This window comes from Caretta caretta, chromosome 10, assembly GCF_965140235.1.
Source record: "Caretta caretta isolate rCarCar2 chromosome 10, rCarCar1.hap1, whole genome shotgun sequence".
Lineage (NCBI taxonomy): Eukaryota > Metazoa > Chordata > Testudines > Cheloniidae > Caretta > Caretta caretta.
Window position 1 is genome coordinate 68,961,078 of NC_134215.1, and position 25,945 is coordinate 68,987,022.

At 42.1% G+C, this 25,945-nt stretch overlaps 2 protein-coding genes across 10 annotated transcripts in view; both read right to left on the minus strand.

The window, feature by feature from the left end:
* The window catches only part of CEMIP (cell migration inducing hyaluronidase 1), a 144,164-nt gene that overhangs the window by 74,880 nt on the left and 43,339 nt on the right, over positions 1-25,945 (minus strand). The window lies entirely within an intron of this gene.
* Positions 5,310-25,945, minus strand: part of LOC125643336 (cell surface hyaluronidase CEMIP2) — a 74,257-nt gene continuing 53,621 nt past the window's right edge. For 3 of the 8 annotated variants that reach the window (XM_075133150.1, XM_075133153.1, XM_048865759.2), the window contains 6 exons: positions 21,037-21,219; positions 17,107-17,326; positions 14,104-14,205; positions 10,973-11,133; positions 8,954-9,063; positions 5,310-5,681 (listed from right to left, as the gene is read on the minus strand). In XM_075133150.1, coding sequence (XP_074989251.1) covers positions 5,527-5,681; positions 8,954-9,063; positions 10,973-11,133; positions 14,104-14,205; positions 17,107-17,326; positions 21,037-21,219 — 931 coding nt within the window. In that variant the 3' untranslated portion in view covers positions 5,310-5,526. Of the gene's footprint in view, positions 5,682-7,514; positions 7,830-8,953; positions 9,064-10,972; positions 11,134-14,103; positions 14,206-17,106; positions 17,327-21,036; positions 21,220-25,945 lie in introns of those variants that run through there. The other 5 variants (XR_012670281.1, XR_012670282.1, XM_075133152.1 and 2 more) reach the window with 5 other exon arrangements.

Consider the following 25,945-nt stretch of genomic DNA (forward strand, 5'->3'; position numbering starts at 1 on the left):
CTGTAACAGGCCATTTCACATCTTAACTCAAGCTGGGAAAACTGACTTGACAAGTACATTTGGCTTTCTTCACCTTGGATGTGTCCACCTTTCTTTACACTGACGTTCCTGAACTAGGGTGAACCATTGCACACCTGGCTGCTAGTACATTTCTGTAGTTATTTAAAAGCCTTGATCCAGCCCTGTCACCATGCAAACAGATATCCAGGGATTTCCAATTCAAATGTTTGCACAACCTTAGCCCCAGTGACATAAATGCATCATTAAATCTTAAATGGTACTGTACGTGCATTTGATGTTGTTTTTGCCATCTGCACATTAGCCAGATTTTTGTGGTGAGGCAAGGGAAAAGGGAACCAAGAAAGATGATGCTCTGGAAGTAGAATAGTTGAAGTAATCATTCTTTACAATGGTTTTAATACTGGAGCCTGAAACAGAACCTGACCGCTCTCTCTGAACCTGGATTCCCTATCAATTTATCTAACATTTTCCTCTACTGGGAAGGGGATTTAGTCAAGTTCCTCTCTATGCAATACTTGCTGCAAATTTTCATTCTTATTCCTCCAGGCAGATCCTAGGGAGGTGCTGAGTGCTTTTATCTCCTACCAATTTCAGTGGAAGTTGAAGGAGCTCAGCACTTTGTAGAATCAGACCTGCAGGCCTCAAAAGTTTTGGGTAGCATTTTTCAAAACACCTAGGTCATTTAGAAGCCTAAGTGATTTAGGCATGAAGGAGGCTACATCTCAAAAAGTCAATGAGACTTTGGTGATTTAAAATTTGTTATCCTTTGCCAGTAAAGGAGAAGGAAAAGCCTTTGTGGATTACTCAGGAAGATGGCCAGTTGTCTCAGACTGGCAACGGGTGGCATCCTGTAACGTGCATATTGGCTGCATTTGGAGGTGGGTGCATTTACCCATTTGCTAAGATGCAGCCTAGCATTTTTTGCAAACACTGCTAAGTGCCCTGGACCAAATGGGGCCAAGATTTGAAGAGCTCTAAGCCAGTGTCTCCATTTGCACCTGCACACTCATCTACGCAGTTTTTAGCGCCTGCGTCACTGACATTCAGAAGCAGCTTTTGAAACATTGGTCTCTAGTATCCTGAGTGTCCAGGTAGAAATACTGTCCTTTGTTGAATGGTCATTGTTTTGGGGGTCTCTTTTACCCTGACTAGAAGGAAAGTGTTTCCAGCAGCCCAATGGGATGGTCACACACCACTACCCAGGGTTCTGCACTGGGACACATTTTTCTTTTGTGGCTTTACTTTACTCTGTGTGTCTGGCTCACCTTAACTTCTCGCCCATTTCTCTTGGACACTTGCCACTTGGCTTAATTTTGGGAGGAAAGGTATTCTTCAGAAGGCTGGGTACACGGCTCTTTTCCCCAGCTTCTCCTTCACCAGTTGTTAGCCTCAGACTGGGTTTAGGACTCAATAAATCATAGAATATCAGGGTTAGAAGGGACCTCAGGAGGTCATCTAATCCAACCCCCTGCTCAAAACAGGACCAATCACCAGTTTTGGCCCCATATCCCTAAATGGCCCCCTCAAGGATTGAACTCACAACCCTGGGTTTAGCAGGCCAAAGCTCAAACCACTGAGCTATCCCTCCCCCCGACTCTGCGTTATACTACTAGGATTCAGGATCTGGACCCGTCTGATATGATCAAATACATCTCCAGGACAATAAAGAGCATGAACCATCAGTGATTTGCTCCAGTGTGGGGGCTCAAACTCATAGCCAATTAGCTCTTGCTCTTATGGCCTCAGAAAACAGAATTATGTTATAACGGGAGGTTCAAAAGGACTTAACAGTGCTGCTTGGAGGGTTCAGTCCCCATCTTATTTCGGTTTTTATAGAACAAGCACCCCGTCATATAGAGCTTGATCCTGCTTCCTTTTTCTCCAGTGGCCCATAAAGTTCATCACTTCACTTTGTACATTATCTTTTGAACCTCACTGAGGTCTTCCTCAGTCTGGCTAATGATCCAGAAAGAAAAAAAAAAAAAAGAAAACCACCAAAACAAAACACGGTTACCTGTTTTGGCAACGAATCCACATTCCACTCCTCTCCTCAGGCAGTTTCTCTCTGATCACCTCAGGTCTCCTACCTCATAGGCTCAAGGGATCAAGTCACTCAGAGTGCTCTGAATCACATCAGCTCTGTAGCACAATGGCTTGGTCCCACGTCAGTGGCATGGTGTTACTGGACAGCAAGCGGGCAAGCCATTCATCAGAGAGCAAGAATCTAGCCAACAAAACACTCACCTCAACATGTAAAAACCTTTTTGGTTGTTTCAGCTGTGAGGTCTTCAAAGCACAGAAGAGATATTAGTAATGCAGCCCTCACCTCCCTGGCCAAAATAACTTGTGCACATGTATCAAAAATTCAAAAAGGAGAAACAAAGCTGTAGTGTAGAATATGGGTCTACCCAGTGAAATAAGGCTTAGCGTTAATATGCAAGACTCCCATTACTTAATATACTGAGGAAAGAAGTGGAGTTAATTCTATAGAAGGACTAGTAAAAACTTAGCCTCATAGAATTTATTTTGGATAAATTGGTATCTATTGACATGGATTTATACACACACTTTATAGACATTACATTCACATAGATGTATAAAATTTTTATACATGTAGTATAAAAACGATGTCAACATCTATGCATTAACATTTCTGATAGGACTGACTCCATGTGAGTCAGAATTTCACTCACCTCCTTCAGTCTCAGTCAAGGGAGATGCCAAAGCAAGACGAAGTCATGATCACCACATAAGGGAAGATTTTGAAGTCCCTTGGTCTGGCCTTTCATTATGAACTATCTTCCCTTCCATTCAGTCTGTTAGACCCCCTCATTGAAGCTGAAATTGTCACACAGCTAGACAGACAATTAACTGTTTCAATGGGGCTGAGAAACATGCTGCATCTTTGCTAAGTCTTTCTATCCAACCTAGGCATCATCTGGGCCAACAGGACAGGAGCTCGTATACCATGGTGATGAAGATAATATAAACAGATAAACAACCTATACTTCAACTGTGTGTCACTAATAAGACAAAAATTACTGTTCATTGACAAACACCTGCTGATACAGCAAGTCCCATTTTCCCCACTGAATTATGGGAAAGCTCTTGCTGCTCTCACTCAATGCACTCATTCTGCTCCACAACAGATCAAGTGCTTCATTCATACCACTGAGCCACATCATATGCGTTTAAAAAACCCCACCCATGCTGAGTGCATCTTCACATCTCTAGAAAACACCTAAATTGTGTCCATCAACTGCAGTGACAGAGCTTCATTTGGAAAAGATCAAATGGGAATGAGAAGCGATTCTGCTGCTTGCACCTAGGATGCATTTAAGTTCTTACTACAGTATTTAGGCCACTGGATGTCAGTTCTCTGATCTGAGCTGAGGATCACAGGATCTTTAATTCACAATAAGGACATATTACTTGAACAGTTTTATCTGTAATTGAAATTTTTCCATATATCTATTTATCTATCTTTCCTGGGAATTTAGTGTTGATTGACAGCTGAGGAGACCAGCACTCTCTATCCATACAGCAAAGATAACAGTATTGCAACCTTCCCCGTCACTGACCTGCCAATGATCTGGAACTAGAAGGATAACCCCCAGGGATGAGAAAATATTCTGGATGATGATACAATCCATTTGTTCTTGGCCTCAGCCAAAACTGCTAACAAAGTTGTTAATTAGTGCTAGTTGTATTGCTGATTGTTCTACGAACAACTGCCTCCTAGAAAACGCACGGAGGAACAAATCATTTTATAAACAAAGAAAAAGAAATCAAATAAAAGTTATTGATTTTTTGGGGTGCAAAGGTAATCAAAAGAGTCCCCTGGCACCTAACTCTCCATGCACTCTGCGGTACGTAGACACAGGAAACACTAACTTCAGTTTAAAATGATAAAAGCCCTTGTCCAGCTTTTGACATCCAGTACAGTGTAAAAATCTCAGATAAGTCCATTCCCTCAACCCCTCAGTAATAACACGAACAAAATCATCATGTCATTTGTTTACACTGCATGTTTACTCTAGTCAGTAGCTGACCCAGGAATCTTTAGGTGAAGTCCTAGGCCCCCTGACGTTAACGGGTGTTTTGCCATTGACTTCAAATGGGAGCAGGATTTTACCTTTTCCCCTTCTCCCAAATAATATCCTTTCCTTGTTGCATCCACACACCTGCTGTTCAAATCAGGCCCATCACCAAGATCAGTGAAGCACCTAGAATGTGTCCTTAATTAGAGGTCTAATACCCTGAAGGATTTTGGAGAACATTTTACAGACAATCCTGTCATTATTAGCAGTCAACCAAATCTAAATATGTTTCACATTTTAGTCCAATGTTTTTTTAAAATTCTCAGCATTTTGGATTGCTGCACCTGTCAAAACCAGATATTTACCTCCATGGTTTCAAAATGACCTCTCCTTTATTGTTATTATCGATAGCATAATGTTAACCAAAATTTCAGTGCAGCCACTACAGGGTAAGTCAATAGCTGGTTGTCAATACCAGTTGTTCCCCACTTTCCAGTCAATGCTATTATGTCTTAATTACTGCAAGAAGCAGCAATTTAAAGAAAAAACACAGAGAAAGAGCTTGTATGTGCCAGCAGTGGCCCAGATACTCTGCCTTACTCAACCAAACTGCTATTGACATCAGCAGGAGAAAAGTCCATGTGAGTATCACCTGAGGAAGTTACCTTACCACACCAGGACAACTTCTCGATTCATATACTTGGGAGTCTTTAATCAAATTTTCTTGCCAGTAGAGTAGACATGATTTTACCAGTCATTAGCTACAGATAGAAACAATTGCACAACAGTTGTATATAATAAGCCTGATGAGAAAGAAGATATTATTAGAAGATTATTGGGAGCTTATCTGTTGATGTGCGTTGATTTTATTAACTTCAGTTCATCCAAGGAGCTGCGGGAGATGTTTTTTCTTGTTTGTTTTGAGTTGTGTTTTTAAAGCAGACCTAGATTTGAATGGAAGTCATTGGATTCTTGAGTACAAATTAAAGGCAGAATGAAGGGTAAGGGTTGCCTACCTCTGATGGGGTTCACTTCCTTCCCTGGATACTGTGAACTTTTCTTTGCCAAATTTCATTCCTGGCTTATATGCTTTTGAGGAGAAAATTTTCCCCTTTGGAATGCACCAGATTGTACCAAATGGCAGGTATGTTCTGGTTTCCTTGGGAAAAAGTAGCCTTTAACCATCTCCCAACCCAGAAAAACTATTCCATCCACACATTGCTTGAAAAAACAAAGCTTTACCCACACTTTGTAAGATCAGAATATATTTATTAGTTGTATTTTTTACAAGTGAAAAACATCAGCCCGATACAAACCCACAAAAACACCACCATCCAAAGTTACACTGAGTTGTAGGATTTTCCTGGCTGATGTTAAGCCAACAACAATGTAGCAAGATTAAATGGTCTGATTTCCCTAGCCTTTCTGGAGTTGTTTTGGAAGTGGTTCAGATACAGAAAGAATCCTAAAACTCTGCAGAGTTAGCTGAACATTTGTATTCTCTCAACATCAAGGGAACATAATGCTGTAGAAAAGCAGCTTTCTGATTAGCAGCTTGGTTAAGGATTTTAATCCAGGAGGGTCTGGCCTGTCCTTTATATCCAAGCATAGCAAAACTCCCTGAAAAGGAGAGACAAAAAGAGTGACCATCTGTATCACTGGGTTAAGGGAATAACCATTGTCATGACACACATTGCACAGATCAAGGAAACATTCTGGCCATTTCTTTGCTTGGATTACAGTAACATAATGTTTTATAAAACATAAGGAAGGATGAAGGAGGGTAACAATGCCTGAGATAAGCCACACTGAAGCAGTATTTTGATTGCACTGTCCTCAGGAATTTCAATTAACTGTGACGGAGGTCCCAGGTTTGAGGTAGTGGGACTATTGTTCTGTTTGTTTTTAAATGCTGTTATTTTTTCATATCTGACTGGATGAAAATGGCTAGGGAATTTTGAATCCTTATTTTATTAGGTTAGATCAGTTTTCTTGGCTATGCCTAAGCTGTTGTTCCCTGTGTTGACTTCCCATAGGACTGTGCTGCACAGTCATATGTGGCTTTTTATTTTAATAATAGATTACATTTGTATGATACCTTCTGTTGTAAATGATCTCAAGGCTATTTGCCAACTCTGGGCTCAATCCTACTCATGCAACAGGACTATTAATGTAAACACTTTTCATGTGAGTAAGAGTTGCAGTTCCAGGCAACAAGGTCCCAATCCGGTTCCTACTAAGGTGAATGGCAGTTTTGACAGTGGCTTCTGTGCCATCAGGATCAAACCACGTACATTTAGAGGAAATGTTTCAACCCTCATTCCCATATAACCACCTCTGGAGTGGATTGTGCACTGTTAAAATAGGGACCAGACAACATCAGAGTTGTGGAGTCAAATTCTGCATACAACTGAAGCATCGGGGGAATTTTAATAGAATTACCCAGATTCAACCTTGTCATGGACATCTGGTCAAACACCCTGGTGCTTCTGAAAAGCCAGTTCTTTGGTTTCTTATTTCATCCAAAAGAGAGCAGCAGCACACTGTCGCCTAGCATCATGCTAAAGTATCAGTTCATTACTGGCTCAAAGAATGCTACCAACCAAACTACCAGCACCTTCTGCTTCCTGCAGCAACATGGATTTTCATTAAGATAGGGGTATTCTGTGTGAGGCATTTCCCACTTCTTTCTACACCAAAGTAGTGATGCCAAGAGCCATGGTGGAGGACAGAATCATGCATGTAAAGTACGCTGAATGCAGCTGATCAGGAAGGGTTTTTAGATCCTAAGAAGACTACAAAAAGTTTTCAACTTTCTTCAAAAATGTCTGTTTTCATCAAAACACTGAAAACATTTGGTTTCTGCCAAAGACTGATTTTTTCAGTGTTTCAATGGCTAAAAAATGAAAATTACTTTCTGCAAAGTCAAAAAAAAACAAACCACCAACGAAAAACAGCACAGCTGCTCAGTAACTAAAATGAGCACAAAGGCAAACCTGCCCTCCTTGATCTGAAGTGTATGCTCTCCACTCATTTTCAGGAGTAATATGAGTGAGCTAACATGGCCATTTAAACCAGGCAGAATAAGTTTAAAATATTTTTTTTCTGGATAAGTTACTTCACTGCTGTAAACAGATGCCAAAAGAAAGAAGCGTGACTGAAAATACAGCCAACTCCACTTCTGACCTCTGCTTAAGAGGTATCAAACTGAATCACAGATGGCTGGCTGATTTTCTTATCAACTAAAGGAATTACTCCACAAAAGTGGTACTTGGCCAACCTTCTATTTTCCAGCAGGATTACTGTATGGAAATATGGCACAGCCAGTACAGTGTGCACATGGCTGCTACATTCACACTAAACCTTTGACAAGAATTTCAGCTAAAAGCAACAAGAGACAGGAAGTTCAAGATTAAGTCTGTTGGTCTGGGGCACTACAGCATAATCAAGTACCTCTGATGTTCTTGGAGCTATGCAGTTCCTCAGCACTCGGTAGTGCTGGTAGGTACTCTGTTTCAAATTCCGTCCTTAGGTGAGTACGTGCAACTCCCTTTGAAGGGAAATTGTATGCACTTGAGGGCAGAATTTGATCTGGAGGACGGAAGTGCAGATGTAAATCTGGATGTCCCTTCATTTGATTGTTCTGCTCCCATGGAAGTCAATGGGAGTTTTATCTGCAGCAGCAGCAGGGTCCGGCATTAGCGCACTTTAAGAAGTTCTGACCTTGCTATGTTTTCTCAGTCTGAAGACAGCGGGTGTTTCGCCTGCCTAAGGACCAATTAATGGTATTAGGATTGTGCCACAGTTTTGTATCACTACATTCCCTCCCTTTCTTGTTTTAAGATCAATAAAGATCTTTGTAAAGGAGCAAAAAGGAAACTGTAGATGGGCCTGATTAAACCACAGATGCCAATGGAAAAAAATCCATTGACTGCAGTGAGCTTTGGATGAGGTCCCATCCCGGGAGGGCAACAAACTCTGGACAACCAACCAAAAGGCACTTCACCTTCCTTGCAGAAGAAGTCAATCCACTGACTGGAAACTGAAGTGGTAATGAGGGTGGAATAGGTACCCCAGCAAAGACAGTGCTAGCAACCACCATTACAGGGAATGATGGACAAACCCCTACTCCAGATTGCAATCTAGTTCAATCAAAATTATCTCAAGTTTTTTGGTCTGGAAATAAGCCTGGAAAAAAAAAACTTCTGAGAGCTGGGTTTCTTCATCTCCCAGTCGGTTTGTGACTACAGTGAGAAAAGCCCTTCTTATGGTATTTTGGAATGTCTGCTTCTAGTCTTGGAAAGTGCAGAGCTGCAAGAACACACTAAAACCAATGATCTCATTTCAGTTTTGAGAAAAAGGTTCAGCTTCTTATTTTTATCTGAACTGAAGGGGCACTTTATTATAGATTAGTTGATCACTGTAAAATTTCTTGCTACTGCAAATGATCTTGCAGGAAAAATCAAGTATAAGTAAGGTCATCCAAAACTGGTGATTCCCCCCCCCCCCCCATCATGATCCACATTTTGGAAAATGTTTGAATTTTAATGTTGGAGTCTATCCTTTTTCCAGTGGAAATGAATCTGTTTCTGAACAAACGGGGCTTCTTTTTGTTTTGTTTTTTGGAGTGAAAAGTGGACAAAATGTGGCTATTTATTGGTGAGATGGGTTCAGTTTTAGATTTGTAACAAGGGTAAAAATTCCTCGAATTTCCGCCTAGCTCTGAGGCTCAAGCTTTTCAACAATTTTCCTGAGATCATATTGGTATCTTTTATAGCACAGTATGTATTTATAAACTCAGAAGGTGGTGCTTGCACATTTTTGCTAGACAAATGCACTTTCAGTTTTAGTCAAAGAAGGCATGGCAGTGTAATTCACATAAATATAGTCACCTTTTTTGTGGAAGACAATAGGCTTTGCAGAACCTAACCTTGTAAAAACAGACATTTCGGAGCTTCCCATCATTTCTGAACCGTCTTTAGAGCACACAAGAACAACTGAGCTGAAAAGAAGGACAATTATTATAGCACAATATTCTTGCTAAGTTTCTGTTGGATCTTTACGCCCCAATTCAGGAAAGCACTTAAGCATATACTTAAGTCCCATTGACTTCAATTTCACATAACAAGGCTTAAAAGTTAAGCATATGCTCCAACGCTTTCCTGAATCAAGGCTTTACCTTGTCAATGTGACCTTCATTTCATTCTGAGCCAAAACAAAGCAAAAATGATTGAAAAAGCATACCCTACATAGGGTGTCGATATTATCCCCAGGAAAAAATTCACTTGAAATAAAATATAGTCCCAAACTCATACACATTCATACCACCTGCATACTGCATCTGATTCTCAGTCAAGCCAGAGGCTGGCTTCTAACCTCACAGATGCAATTCTGAGCCCACAATGAATTGCACCTGCAATGAATTATCGGCACAGTTGGTAGCATTCAAGTGACTAACTGTTTGTGCCTGTGAAATATGAACCCAGACCATGCATGTATCTATGTGGGTATGTGTGCGTAGATTATTTCATATATTCACATATAGATATGATGAGGTATCCACCCCACACAAGCTCTGGAGTGGTTATGGTGGCTACCTGGGCCAATTAACTCCTCAGTTAATTGGAGGAGGAGCCTGGGAGCAAGGATTAATTAGATAGGCTCAGCTTGATGGGAAAAAGAGGGCATTTATAAAGCCTAATAGCTGACAGCAGCAGTCTGCAGTTGCTCCCTGGGAAAAGAGAGATGTGAGGGGCTGGCAAACCCAGAAAAGGAGGGAAAGCCAGAAGAGGCTTAGGGAGAGGCAGTAAGGTCCAGGAGGGACCAGACCCTGGCTGCTGAGTAGAGGGTCCGAGTTGGAACCTACTGTTCTACTCCTGAGGGTGGATCAGGGTTCTCCTACCAGCCACTGGGGAAGTGGCTCAGAGCAGGCAGTGGAGAACAGACTGCCTTGGACAGTTTGCATGGGAAGACTTTGATATCCCAGAAGGGAGGACCATAGTGACCTGGCCAGAGGGCCAAGTCGCAAAGAGGAAGCTGGAGTGAGTGGGGCTGCAGGGTGAGAGAGAATGATGGTACAGAGACCTTTAGAGGAGGGCACAGCACCTGGAAAGAGCTAATCCCCTGAAGGACCAGGAGGTGGCACCCCTAGCAGTGAGTGGCTCCTGTGACAACACGCATGGGATAGCTCAGCAGCGTTTGTATCCATGGTCATGAACTGCTCAGAAATGCCTTGGAGTGAAAGTCTGTTTTCTGGTTATTTGACCTGCCTTTACCAGCAGCCAAGAATTTTTCTATAAATCTCTGCTGTTCCATGTTTATGTGGTGACACAGAAAACCACAAGGAATGTGGAACAGACACAGAGATGGTCCAGCTCCTTGCTGAAGCACATCTAAGGTAACAGAGCCGGCAGGTCAATTAACTGGCTTGCCCAAGAAAAGTCCTGCGGGAGAGTCTGGCACACCTCTGATTCTTCTCCATCAAAAAAAGCAAACAGCCAGCCACCAGCAAGAATAAACAAACTCTCCCCCTTTTCAGCAATGGAAAAAAAAAAATGAGTCATCCCCTGCCAGGAAATTGCTGCCGTTTCAGTTGGACACCAGAGTAAATGAATAAAACTGCAAATGTCATTGCAAAAGGCCTTATGTATCTCAGGGTGGAAAACAAACTGTTAACTTAAATGGAAGTGCCAGTTTTCCAGAAAATGTGTCTCCGTCTGCAGTCTGTGTAACCCTCTAAGAGAGCATAGTGGGTTTTTTTTTTATTTTCTGGAGAAAGTCTGATTTTTGGAAAAGCCTCAATTGGTCAGATTTCACCAGGCACAAGATCAGCTATGAAAAGTAGGTCGTTTTCCTCTTTGTCTATCACCCACATGTTGCTACATGAACTTAAACTTTAACACCCTGCTTACCTCTCTTCTATAGATGTTTGAACATAATCAGTTATTGCACTGGCAGCATCTATAGCACTCACTGTGTCAAAGTGCCGCCTACTCACGACTGCTCCTGAACATGCGTCTAGCACCAAGAAGAATATCCCCTGGCTATTGAACAGGAAAATTTCATCATTTATCTGCAACCAAAATACAGGATAGGATTAGCTGAAACAGTCTGTGGACTAATAGGACCAGAGTTTAAAGCTGCCTATCTCCTGTGTTTTGTAATTCCCTTCTCACAGACAGGCGAGATCAAGCATTTATACTCCATAACACATTTATAATTAATATGTAAGAGGTACCAGCTCCTGAAGAGGTTTTTCATCACTGGAGATAATGAATAATAGTTTAACTTAAGTCTGGTGAGCTGTGTGCTATATGAAAATAGAGGTAGTCAGGGTCTGTGCCTCAAAGAGCCTCGTTTCTAAATTAAAACAGTAGGAGTTGTGAAACACAATCCACTGGTGGTCATGTTTTCAGCCTACTTTTAATCAAGCCTCTGTTCACACAGGTGCATTTAAGGTCAGTTAGATGTCTCAGTACCTGGCTTTAAAAAATGATTCTCTCTCCGGACAAATGCAATTTTTTCAGTGGAAATTTGATTACTAAGAAATTTGTCAAACTGAAGTATTTTGATTGGGAAATGCTGCCGCCAGGCCTCATGGGAGTTGTAGTTCAGGTATCTCATGCTCCCGTTCTCCTCAACGGAAATTCAGAACGAAGACTACTCCATATCATGGCGTGGTATTGAAGCTCATGTAGTTCTCCATCAGGGAGCTGTCTAAACTGTGGGTAAGGCTAAGATTTCGTCATGGGTATTTTTAATAAAAGTCACGGACAGGTCGCAGGCAATAAACAACAATCCATGGAGGCCTGTGACCTGTCTGACTTTCACTAAGACTACTCTGGGGGAATGCTGCCAGGGCTTGCAATTGCTCCAGCCCAACGGGCTGCTCCAGCCCCAGCTGCTGTTCTGGAGGCCCTGGGGCTGGTCGCCAGTCCGCTATTCTGGCGGCTGCTGTTGCAACAGCCTCAGGGCTGACACCTCCCGCAGAAGGTCACAGAATCTGTGACCTCAGTGACAGAATTGTAACCTTAACTATGGGTGACCTTCGGTACTAATACCTTATGGAATTAGATACCTAGGCACACTGATGAAATGGAAGCATTAACTCTAAATTTCTTTGCTCCTTCAATGTTATTCTTAAAGTCAGGTTTAAAAACAATACAGCAAGTGCCTGATAGCTTTTATTAGGATTTCTGCATAAGAGGCATAACATGGCATGAGGTGAATCTAGTGCTCAGATGATTCAAAACCTTCTGGATGCTTATCACCATTATAGGGTTGCCAGTTTTGGTTGGACGTATTCCCGGAGATTTAACAACATGACAATATTTAATTAAAGATTAATTTTTGGTCTGGAGTCTCCAGGAATTAATCCTGCAGGGTTGGCAACCCTAATCACCAATGAGTTCAAATCTCATGCTTCTGATGTGTGCTCTCCAGGGAATACAGGCCCAAGGTGGATGCGCCTGGATATACATTGGCCAAAACCCAGCACAAAGACTGCTAGGGCTGCTTTTCCCTGCAACAGGATATTCAAAGTTAAGAGCACAGAGAGATTTCAGGGGTAGAAGGAGGAGGGAGTTCCAACAGGAAAAAAGAATTGGGAAAGGGCCACTGCAGGGTCACAGAATAAAAGGAAAGGCAAGGATAACACAGGGTCAAGGGTAGGAATTAATTGTGGGTCATGGAATGGTGGAGAGAAGCTGTTTAGGATGCTAATATGAACTGGGACTTTTCTGACACAAATCACAGATGAATGTGTCAGCTTCCTAGACCTGGGAGAGTTCATTTTGCCAAATTTGGAAACTGCAGGTTATAAATTAAGAACCACACTTGAGGGTTGAGTTTTGTTTGGTAAAACAAGAGTTCTGGACTGTTGCATAGCTTGTTCTTTTGGGTGTTTTCCCCCAATTCTCTAGGCCTTTAGAGAAGCAGGGCAAACAGGAATCCGTACTGTTTGCACAGCACTGCTTTCCATATACACGTTTTCACAATTAAATTTCCTTTGAAAAGTAATGGTTTGAATTAAAGCTTTGGAAAACTCTAAAGTTTTACGAAATGCCATTGGCTTCTCCCATCATCTCTAAGTAGGTCTGTGTGGGAACACCTGATACATACATACATGCATTTTACAGTTCAGTACAGCTGGTGATGCAGCCTCAGTTAACTCATCCTTGCTTTTTTGGGGCAGGGGGACAGAGGAACCAATGCAGCGGACAATAAATCCCAGCTACTTTGAATCCATAAGAATGCCACACTGCCTGAGCTGGCATTCATTAGCAGTAACAGCATCTCAAATGCACAGGTACACTCTGACAGTACATACGCAAGCATACTGTCTAATGAGGAAAACTTTACAGCTATGCAGTCATATCTGCACATCTTTCAATCCCCAGAGTACTAAATAGAGCTGGGCATAATAGTTATACAATAATAATTTTGGGTCATAATGGAAAATTAAATTTTGAAAAATTTCTAGTAAAAAGTGAATTCAGTCTGGGTCAATTTTATTTTCATTTTCAATCATTTTAAAATGTTTAAAGATAAATTCAAAGTTAATTTTTAAATTTCAAGCTACATCAAAAGGTTTCAGTTAAGAAATGTCAAAACATTTCCAATTAAACAATTCAGCAAAAACATGATTTTGTTAAGTGAATCTGCATTGAAAAAACAACCACTGAAAATGTGTGAAAATTTGCCCAGCTCTAAATGGTAATCTGCTTTATATCAGCTACAAAAGAGTGACCTGGGTTTTTGTTTTTACTTTCTCAAAAACAGAATGGTGAATTTTAATCCAATAAAAGTCTTCTTTATTAAGGCCCCCAATACTGGTCCTATTACAGTCAAAACTCCCACTGATTTTATTTAGAGCCAAATGCTAGTCCCCATAATTATAAATAAGAGAAACAATGCATATGAATCTTCTAGTCTAGCTTCCCATTTCTATTGCTTTCACGGTCTTAAAGATTTTGCAGTAACTTTTACAGGAAAGGGAGTTTCCCTATTTAAATCACTAATTCAAGTCTGGTAGAAAGCATACCTTAATGAAAGCTGACTTCAAGTGACTCTGTATGTCAGCTCTACTGGGAGACTGGATCTGGATTCTTACATATTTGATTGAGGGTTTACTAGTGATAGCAACCTGTAATTATATGAAGGGAAGAAGCTTGGGGTGGGGGGGAAAAATGGCTCACAAACAATTGTTCATTAACAAAAAAAATTGTATCAACTGCCCATTCCATCCCCCACGCACCCCTGGAATGCCATCCTACAAATACTCCAAAGTGTATATTTTTGCAGGTTATGAACCTTAATCACAAACAATGTAAAGCTCATTAAACATAATGACATAACAATGGCCATACTGGGTCAGACCAAAGGTCCATCCAGCCCAGTATCCTGTCTGCCACAGCGGCCAATGCCAGGTGTCCTAGAGGGAGTGAACCTAACAAGTGATTTCTCTCCTGCCATCCATCTCCACTCTCTGACAAACAGAGGCTAGGGACACCATTCCTTACCCATCCTGGCTAATAGCCATTAATGGACTTAACCTCCATGAATTTATCCATTTAGCTAGATAAGAAGAGATTAGGATAAAAATGATAAGAGTTACTCAAAATCAATCTAAATTGAGAGCAAATACCTCCAAATACAGGATTGTCAGTGCCTAGATACCATGGTTATACTTGCCTATAAACTCCAGTTCTTTCTTACCCTCTCATCCTCCTGTATGGAAACTTGGTGCAGAATAAGAATGCATTTAGAAAACTGATCGTTTGTTGCTGAAGGATATGCAAAGGGGAGTGGACTGATTCAATAATCTAACCCTCCGCTGTTTTATTTGTTTTTCATTCTGATTCATCTCTTATGTCCAGCACCATATATGTCTGACTTTTATTGACAAGAGGCCTGATTCCACCATTCTCATACCTATTAATTAGTGCAATTCTGTAAGCAGCCCCACTGATTTCAATGGCACTCATTGCAGAGTAAGCATAAGAGCACATGCTTAATTTTACTTATGTGAGTAAAAGGTACTAGAACTGAATGGAAAATGGGACAATTTTCAAACATTTTGAATGCCAATTGGGGGGGGGGGCAACTCTGGTAAAAGGAAGGGCAAAAAACAACTCAATCACTATTGTAAAAATGTCATCCTTTGTTAATTTTCAGTGTTGATAATGTCATTGCCTTTGAATTTTGCAAATTCTAGATCCATTTAAAAAGATAAGCACATGCATAGGTGTTTGCAGGGTCATGGTATGAGGAACTACTTAGTGTGAACCTAAAGATGCCACAGAAAGTAGAATTGAGTTACTGTACATTTTTTGGCTACACTATTAAATGTTTAAGTAAGGCATAGCCATCCAGATTGCATCTTATGTTTAGATCACATATTGAGCCTCTGAATGTTTCATTAGAAACAGTCAGTTCTACAGGTACCATTCACGAACAGAAGAGGTTTTTCCAGGAATCAGATCACGTAACAATGATTAGCCAACATGGTGATTAGTGTCCTGGAATTACCACCTTCTGGAAGGGATATTTCCAAAAGATCTGGAAAACCACAATGTCCTCTGATCTGCGTGGAGTGCCCCTGAATTAATTAATTCAGGGAAGTCCTACGGACGGTTATACAGGTGATCAGACTAGATTGTCACAATGGGCCCTTCTGGCTTCATAATCTATGAACTGGTCTGCTTGGCTGATTCTGAAATTAATTGCATTGTATTTTTGAATCAGGATACTTGATTCATGTATACTAGAATCGTATACTTCTCTTGGACAATAGTCATTTTTCAAAGACTTTCGTCACATTAGCTAATAACTGACTACATGACATTGTCTTCATCTTAGTGTTAAGGATGCACATGCCTTGTTTGTGCATTATAGACTAGATTCTGCTCTCAGTTACACTAGTGTGAATCTGGGATGACTTCACAGGATGTACAGTGGTGTAAATCCAAAGTAAGTGAGATCAGAATTTGCATGGCTATTCATTTATTTAAAATACAGATAGACTATGATCATCATGCCTCAGCTTGAAGAGCAGCAAAACTATATTTTGTACATTTAAATTCAAAGCTAAAATACAACTCAACAATCCCAGTGACAACTTGAGTTGCTACAAATATATGCTTCATTTACTTCCAGTTAACGGACCTCAAAGAAGTTGTCTGTCTCTGCAGCATACTATAAAATGCTGCAGAAAACCAGACCCTCATACTATGCTATCCTACCTTCTGGTCATGTTCAGGAGCAGAGGGAATTGCCTAAGGGCCTTCTGCATACCTTGTGTAAATTACCTTCTTATAAAGATGCTGTAATAGTGCAGACTCACCCCTGCGGTGCCTCCTGCTGGTAGTCATTGGGAATTAGCTCCTCCAGCTACCAGAGCATCCTCTGCAGGCCAGTGATGTGCCTTACCGCCGGCCCCCGTGTCCCTTCCAGGGCCCAGTGCCCCTTTCTCTGGGGTGCTGCCTCAGGTTCTGGGTCTCCCCACCCAGGGGAACCCCCACCCTCTAACCCCACCTTGCCTCAGTCTGGGCTACTGCCAGACCCCACTTAGCCCCTTGTATCCAGGGCAGACTGTAGTATATACATCACTCATCGCAGGCAAGGGGGTTTTGGACCTGCTGCCTCTGCCTACCCATGGGCTGCCCCTCTGCAACCCTGCACCTATTCAGCCTGAGGCTTTCCAGGTCGGCGCTCCCAGCTCCTCTGGCCTTTCCCCAGCCCTGCTCTAATCTAGGTGTCCTGCTCAGCACCTTGCAGCCAAGCCCTTCTCCCTCTATTGGCAGAGAGAGACTGAGTGGGCTCCTGGCTCACAGCCTCTTATAGGGGCCAGCTGGGCTGGATTGAGCCACAGCTGCGGCTGCTCCCTTAATCAGCCTGGCTTTTTCCCCACAGCCCTGCCCTCTCCCAGGACTGGCCTCATCCCTGTCAGGGTCAGGGCCAGAGCAGGTAACTACCCTGCTACAGATGCTTACATTCTACAGAGGAAGTTCTGATTAGCATTGCAAAGAAGTAGTCAGTTCTGTACCTGTGGGGCCCCACACTGGCTGCAAGGCACAGTCAGTCGCTGAGACATTGAGTGCTGTGTAGCTGGTCTCCTGTTATTCTCCAAAAAAGGGTTAAGGGCACAACTCCAGGAATCCTTCGAGGACATACGTGTGACGATTTTAATGCGTTCACAGCCTCGCTGAGAGCAATAACTGTGCCCTCTTCGAGCTTCATGAGCTTGGAGGACGACAAATAGGTACCTAACAAAGGAGACCATTACAAAACGAATGAAAGGATCAGAGCTACCCGGGGAGCCATCAGAGGAGTATCTGGCAAGAGACAGGATCTGTACTGCATGAAACTCCCCCTTGTAATGTTTTTCTGAGGAAAGTTACTTCAGCAACACCTTCATCCTCTTTAGTAACCCATAATACAGCACACACTATGGACAAACCAGCAAGTCAGGTTTTGCCTGGTCCCAGGGTGCTGGAACAGTTTGTTTAGTGGGGGCGCCGAGAGCCATTGAACCAAACTGTAAACCCTGCATATAATGGAAACCACTTCAAGCCAGGGGAGTGCAGTAGCACCGTAAGCACTCCTAGTTCCAGCACCTATGCCTGGTTCTGCACGAGGGTGCAAACAGCTCCTCGTCATGGGGACTTGGTGTGGAGGCCTGGAACAACTGCTGTCCTTATACTTGTGTAGAATTTGTACTCCAAGTGCATTACCACTAGACTGCCTAGAGGGAGCCAGCCACCACCCTTCCAAAGGGCTACCGGAGCTGGGCTGCATCTGGCCAGAGAATGGAGTAGCAGCCATGCTCTCGCTATAGTCCTGGAGGTATTGTGCCTGGCAGAGGACTCCAGCAGCTCCCACTGGGGCTCTCTGCCTTTGCATTGCCTCATCCCAGACCGTCCCTTCCAGGCAAAATTCATCTCAAAGTGGGCAGAAACAACACTTGGAGCAGCCACTGTACCAATTCTCTGACCCTTAGGCTCATTTTTCTAGCAGTTCTAAGTATGTTTTCCACTTTGTCTATTTTGTAGTTTAGGCTGGATTAAAATGACAAACAGCTCAGCTACAGTATCAGGAAAATACCTAAGCTTTATTGAAAAGGGTTCATTTTAATACTCCTTCTAGGCAAATGAAAACAAATAAGTACACTTGGTTCATCTCCAGAGATCTAGCACACATGGCTGAAAAGAGAAGGGGGAGCATCCCACAGATTATGAAATAAAAGCTAATAAAGCCTCCAAAAACTCAATGTCTATTTTCAGTCAGTCTAAAAAAAGCAAAGCTTCGCTAAATAAAAAACGAACAGCCCTATAGTTCCAGAACCAAGTCAGGTCAGGGCCCATCAATCTGCGTGTTCAAAGTTGAAAAGAACAGCAGGCAGCTCATGGCTGTCCCCTGCACACCCTCATGAGTAACTATTTTAGCATGCACTTCCCTGGTAAATAAACTGTTTGCATCATTTGGGTAACATGTTGTACAGATTGAAAGGGAGAACAAATGAGCAAATAATTATTTCACAGTTCCTATCATGAGAACACATTTATAGCATTGCTGAGTCCCACATGGCACAATATACACTCCAGGATTTGACTGGTTACATACAGTGTTTGAATGAATGACTATTTTCTGCTTTTATTTTAAAATCTGACATGTCTGACCTGACTTCAGTGTTCGTTGCATTGGTAGGTTAGGCACAATGGGCGATGCGTATGGCACACATTGTACCTTTTTTGCAAATATTTTAGCAGAACACTAAGCTGTGGTTTCTCTATTTTTCTTTAATGGAAGGTATTTGGGTCTTATTAATATTACTACTATTCATTATTTGTATGACAGTAGAACCCACAGGTCTCGAAAATCGCAGCCCCATTGTGCTGGTCGTTATACCTGCACAGTAAGAGAGAGGTCTTGCCCGAAAGAGCTTACGATCTAAATAGACAAGACAAAGGATTATTTTCCCCATTTAATAGAGGGGCAACTGCATCAGAGCATAAATGACTTGTCCAAAGTCACACAGGAAGTCAGTAGCAGAGCTGGGCTTAGAATCTAGATCATCTGAGTCCCCCATCCAGTGTCTTAAGCACAAGACATGTCTATCCCAAGGATATTAGTTTAGCGGCTCGGAAGAGTTTCAGCAAAGTGGAGAAGGGTAAGGGAGGTTATAACATTTGGACTTGTGGAGATCCTGCATTTCCCTGTGATTCTTAATGCTGTTTCTGTTCACTGTTTTGTTTTTAATTCACTTTTTTTTTGTTTTTGTTTCCCACAAGCACTGCTCTGCAAAATTCAATACTGGGGGCCTAATTCTGCTCTCACACATCTGTGAAACCTCTCACATACCTGTGAAACCCCACTGCCAGCCATGGGAGCCACACGGTTATAAACAGATGGGAGGATTTGGGCTCAGGAACACATTTCGACTGCCCCTAGAATTTCTTTTGAAAAAGATACCTGAGGGGCAACTCTGCCTCTTCTTTAAGGCTTGCCTCACACTATCAAAATGTGAGAATTATCCAGGGCTTCCCCTTTTTAACCAGCTCAGGCACACAGACTGTGAAAGGTAGTTCTAAGTCTCTCAGACACACTGCACTGGAATCACCACCCTATGATGGTCACCCACTCCAGATAGTCAGTTTGTTGAGGTGTGATGGCTTTTAATATGTATATCAACACAGTGACCACCACTCTAGTGATGTGGACACCAGTGTGGGGGATGTAGTCCCCAGCACTTTCAAAGAGTCTGAAGCTTAGGGGAGAAAGAAGCAACTTTCTCAATGGGGGGGGGCAGGGAAATCATTGAGCAGTAGAATTTCAGCACAATTTTTGTGTTCATGTTTTCCCTTTAATTTTGCTTTCATGAATGACAGTTCAAGGTCTCCCAGCCTGTCACAAAGATGCTCTTGATAACCCTGCATTTTATATACCTTTAATACAGACAATGGGCCAAACTGTGCTCTCTCTGACACAAGTGTAAATCTGGAACAACTCTTGACTTCCAAGAGCTTATTCCAAATTTACACCAGAGACTTGACCCCCAGTCTTAAATTTTCTTTTGGAAGGAGCACAAAAGGTTTGCAGAGTGAAGATGGAACAGGTATGGTGTCAGGCAGAGATATATACACTACTAGTGTCTGTCATGTATCAGTCTGAGTAACCATTTAAAAATCACAATGATAATATTTATGTTTTGAGATCACTTGACTGTCAATTCCAGCAAAAGGCTAAAATATATTGCTTCTGCAGATAGCACCACAATAAATACAACTTGCAGACCTGGGCATTGGAGGTCAGATAAAATAAGACATCGACACACACCCTGAAACTTTGCCCAAAAGTCTAATCAAGATTAACTAGTTTAGAAGTTTGTAAATGCTTGGTTATCTTCTCTCCTTAATTTATATTTTCTGCACCCAGAATTCCCTTTTCCAACTGGAAGTGGGAGAGCCAAAATAGCACAAGACAGACTGTGCTGGCAGGATATAAGCTCAGAGAATGCAGATAAGCTTGTAAAACTTCTGGCTTGGGATTTGGTTCTTATTGGAATCAATGCCAAATTTTGAGAATCAAACGGCAGTAACTTAGTGCTGCCAAGTTCCACCCAGAAGCTTGAGGAAGTTTTTTTGGAGGGTGATGGATGGCTGACAGGACTGATGCCATTCCCCACCCGCCCCCATTTCAGTTTCCTACTCTTATTAATGATCCAACTTCCCACTTCCTCACCCTAGTGATGCCCAGCTGCTCATCACCAATACATTCTTTACTCTCAGAAACATGATTGAAAGACATTAGAGTGAGGAGCGAAGCACTGAACACAGAGGGAGCAGGCCGCAATGGGAGATAAGGGAAGGCAGATGAGGGAGCAGGGTCCCTAATGTGGGATGCTCTTTCCTTAAGATGGCTGTCCTGGCAAGTCTTGGGGCCTGTGGTTAGGAGTCAGTTATACAGTCCCACTCACCCCAATGCACTGTCAAAGTAGAAGAGCCGCTCGCCCGTCCTGTTGAGCACGCTTGGCCAGGAAGGGGCTGCTAGGTAGTGTTTTACACTGTGCACTCTCCCCGTCTGCCGCTGGTAGACGTCTGCCACAATGGTGAAAACCGCCTCCTTGGGATAACATAATGCAACGTGCAGCCAGTCTCCTCTGTTGGCAAAATGGTATGAGGGAGAGGGGAAAGAAATAAAATATATGCTTGTAAGTGTTCAAGGACTTGAAAAGAAATGAGAAAAGGTCTCCTGCTGCAAGCCCGATATTCAAGGGGTAGAAAGTGTCTTTGTTTTCAACACCCCCTCCCCTTTTGAAAAAGCCCAGCCAAACTAACTTGTGCATTCACTTTGTTTGGAAGCAACTGCTTCTTTTCACTATGGGCCCAAGCCGAAAATCGCTATCTCCACAGGAAAGACTCCCATTGACTTCACTGGGCTTTGAATTGGTCTCCAGAACTGCTTAAAAAAATTTTTTTTTTGCTCTCATCATCCAACATGGCCTGGAGACAGCAATTCTCCAAGGCTTTATTGGAGAACACAATTTCTTTTCATGATGTCCAATTTCATCTCCTGAAGGGCCATTAGGCTTGGTTTTGTTCATCTAGCAGGAGGAGCCGGTTTCAAGCAGACATTTCAACAAGGGCATGGATACAGGAATTATATCGAAATCTCTGAGCTGAACCAGAGCCATACTTTAAAGAGACTTGCTTCTTCCACTTTATAGCAAAGTTTATTATTGTGGTTTCCATTAAAATCCCTCTCTCCAATACTAAACTTATAATAAATAGGGCTGTAGTCAGAGGGTCTTTTAACTCCTGTCTTCCAGAATTTCAGCAATGTGCTGATGACAGCCAATTGAGAAGAATGCAAGTTGACATTACACCCTGGCTCTACCAGGGCTATTTCCACCGCCACTGTTGCCGAGAGGAAAACTGGTTCAAACCTGTAAACCTATGCTACAAGTAGCAGGGCCATGCAAAGTGTTACAGTACAGTTCAGAAACTGACTGGGGAGAATTTTCCAGCAAATCATAACAAAGCTTGGTTTCCAGATGCATTTAGCCTAGAGAATTTTTTGTAGAACAAGAGAAAGAAGCTGAAAGTCACAGAAAGGTTACAGAAGAGGGGTCGGGGGAGACAGAAAAAAAAAGAGTGTAGCTTTCATTGTTTCTGGTTCTCCTATTCAGTGTGCCACAAATAGGCATCTGAACCATTTCTGTGGTTAACTTTACTGATTGCCCCAAAGAGAAGATGGGATTCTGGGATTTCTGTCTGTTGATGTTTTAAATATTTTTAAGAATACTTGGATTCCTGTTTACAAGGTGGGATGTGGTTCAGAGACAGAGAAAACTCTGCATATCCTCCAATGTCTTTTCAAGCACTAAATACAACTTTGGAGTAGAAACAAATTTATTATTCCACTCAGCTGCTCTTTGAGGGCCCTATGGCTTATACAGTGTAGAGTTGCCAGCTAGCCATGCAAATGTAACAGTAAATGGAGGCAAATGGATTTGGGTTGTGGAGTTCTGGGAATCTAAAAGCCAAGACTTTCGCTAAGTGTATCTGCATTAGCTGCACTGAAGGCAAAAGCCAATCCCATTGGCTCTGTTCAAGCTCCTTCTGGTTTTTCCATCTTGCTCTATGGGTTTAAAACGAACACACACCACACATTGCAAGGTGGAATAGAGGGCAAGCTGTTCTAGAATAATAAACCACATTCCTATACACAAGCCCCATCAACCTGAGCCAAATACTGCCCTCTAGATTTTAAGCCACTCCAGCTGTCACAACTCAGCAAAACTGGAGACCAGAGATATTTTCAGACATATTGGCCTCCAACTAGAGGAGCTACACTAAAGCCATGTTCATGGAATATTTTTACGATAGTGTCCCAAGACACATAGCTGTTTCTTAAGGGTGATTCCCCCCCTCACCCCCCGTTGCATTGCTTTGGCACATTGGGTTCCCTGGAGATGCTGCCACAGAAATATCCTGACACCTCCTTGAAAGGCTGGGAACTGACTCTTGTGCAGTGTTACAGTCCCATGGGGAAGAAAAGCACTAAATACAAACAAGAAAGCGAAGGGGGAAGGAAGACACATGAGAGAACAGCTGAGACGGTTGAGTGTCCCCGGGCACATTGGAATATAATTGCTAAAGTCGTTTGCCAACATGACGGGGCTGACTGGATTTTGGGAAGAAATTTATTGAGGGTGAGATATCTTCATGAAAACAAACCTCTCTTTTGGAATGTTCTCACAGGCATACATAAGCCTTAAGGATATTACCACAACAAAGCATTGGAACAGGGAGAGGGAGAGGAAGAAAAGTCTGGAGTCGTCCGTCAAATATAAAAACAAAAACAACTGATTAAATACATTTAAACAGCATGCAATAAAACAGCCTCTTATTTAATCCTAGTTTTGTTTTGTTTTTAATTCTCATGTTAGCTACTTGGGCTATTCTGTAAAGGGGGTGGGGTGGTTGTTTTGTAGGAGTCATTGACAACTATCATCCAGACATTTTGCTTTGCTTGTCTGTGGCACCCAGGACAAGCAAAGCAGTGATAACAAGGGTATCAGAAGAGGATATGTAGGACCCTGCATTGCATTTGGTGAGCAGAAATTTACACTCTGATTTACAAGGTCAGAGCCCCCCTGCAACCATTGCCTGAACTGCAAGGGAAATGCAGCCTCCTGATACAGTGGCTGTAAACAATCAGGCAAGATAGCTTAACGGGTCAGCAGAAGATTTAGGCTGTGATGACTGCACGCAAAAGAAAAGATGGGAGCTATTCCTACTCACTGTGGAGTGTTGAATGTAGGGAACCTTGTGGCTGGAACTTTAGCTGCAGGAAACCTTACTGTCTCCCCCCTCGTTTTTTGAGAGAGAGAGAAAGCAGTTAAATTATGGCTCCTCAGTGTTTCTGAACTTAAACCTCTCAGTTTGGACTCTCGTTTTCAGCTGGAGAAGTAACAGCTAGAACTCACAGATGGATCAAGATAAATTTAGACTGGCATATATCTCTGAGCCAAACGGGCCATGTTCCACCTTTCCTAACATGTAAGCAATATCAGCTGGGATTTTCCAAAGCCACTAAGTGACCACTGAAAGCCAATAGGGCTTGTGTTCCTCCATCACTTTTCTGATCTGCTCTGGTTATCATAAAGGGAAACATTTACAAATATTATCTTTTTATATCTGTAAATGGATGCCACTGATTTTAATTCATCTTTTGGTACTTCACCTGCGAGAATCTGCAGTTTTAGACTCCCTCATGTTGAATGAAAGATCAAAATAAAAGGGGATGGTGATTAACAGACTGTACAAAAGGAAGTAGTGAAACTAACTGTAGATAAAATGCTGTCAAATGTAGAAAGTAAACAGATTTTTTTTTCTTTCAGTTATGGGGATTTACTTGTAACAATGGGTTAACAATTTTCAAGCAGAAAGTCTGATTTTTTTGGAGTTGACCCTTTAAAATGAAATTAAAATCAAATTCATATTTTAGAAGCTTTAATGAAAGAGAAAATAGCTGTGTTTACAACATTTACTAGTGACATTATTCCATTCATTCTCATAGTAGGGGATTTAAAAAAAAAAAAAAAAACTTTTTGGGAGGTCAGTTTCCTCTCTGTTTTTTCCCCAGACTTTTGGCACCTGAAGAAGCAAAGCTAAATAAGAACTGGTACAAAGTCAAGGTTTACTGAGTCCTACCAAATATTTTCAAATATTAAACTGAATATTTAAAATGTCTACTGGCACAGGCATATCTCAACGCTGCAGCTTCTGCTCCTGTGTTACTGTCATTCAACAGTCCACACAGTGTGTTTCATGTTTTTTTTTTTTAAATGAGTTTGCTTAGCACTGTTTATTTTCTCTTGGAAATGGCGGTCTTGTGACCCTTTTTTATTGCAATATTGACATTTGCTGTTCTAACTCCCCAAGTGAAGCAAAAATACCAAAATGTTTAAAAAGTTCTCTTCGCTGTTGCCAGCTGCTGAATTTTTTGATCAAATTTACAGGAAGCAACAAGGGGGAAGTGGAAGAAGGAAAGAGAAGCGATTCAGAGATTTCCTGTTATTGGACACATGATAGATCTATAGTTTACTACTGTTGAGTCCCATAGTAATTCCAGCAAAAGCTGAACCTCCCTCTACAGCTGAGTCCAAAGCACAGCTCCAGAAGACCCAGAGGACTGCCTAAGGCCCCAAATGAAATACACAGAGGAAAAAGTTTGAAATATTCCCTTAGTACACACAAAGTATCTTATATTCACAGTTTCTAGATTTTGCATTTCTGATGCCAGTAGTTTTTAGGAATAAACAAGGAAATACAGTAATGCCTGATTTTTGTGGCATGGTGATAAATCTGCCTCTGAAGTGAGAATGGTATAACTTGGAGTGGTACAGACAAGAGGTTCGGCTAAAGTAAGTTTAACAGGAGCGTACATCTGCTTGCTGCCCTCTCCTACAAAGCTCTTGCACCATATAGGTTTAGGTGGAACATTGCCCTCTAGAGGATGGAATGTCAGATTTGACCAACATGTGTTTGAACATGTCCCTGGGGCTATGTCTACAGTGCTCTTTCATCAGGAAAGCTTTGGTCGCTATGTCTACAGTGCACTTTCATCAGGAAAGCTTTGGTCGCTCAAGGGTGGCGGAAGTGGGGGGAGGGAGGGGAAAAAAAAAACAACCCACACACACGCACACCCCCTTGCCCCGCCTGACCAAAAAAAAAAGTTTTACCCACAAAAAGCACTGGTGTGGACAGTGCTTTGTCTGCGGGATAGCGTCTCCCACAGACAAAGCTACAGCCCCTCGTTAGGAGTGGTTTTATTTTGTCGGCAGGAGGGCTCTGTCCTGCCAACAAAGAGTGGCTACA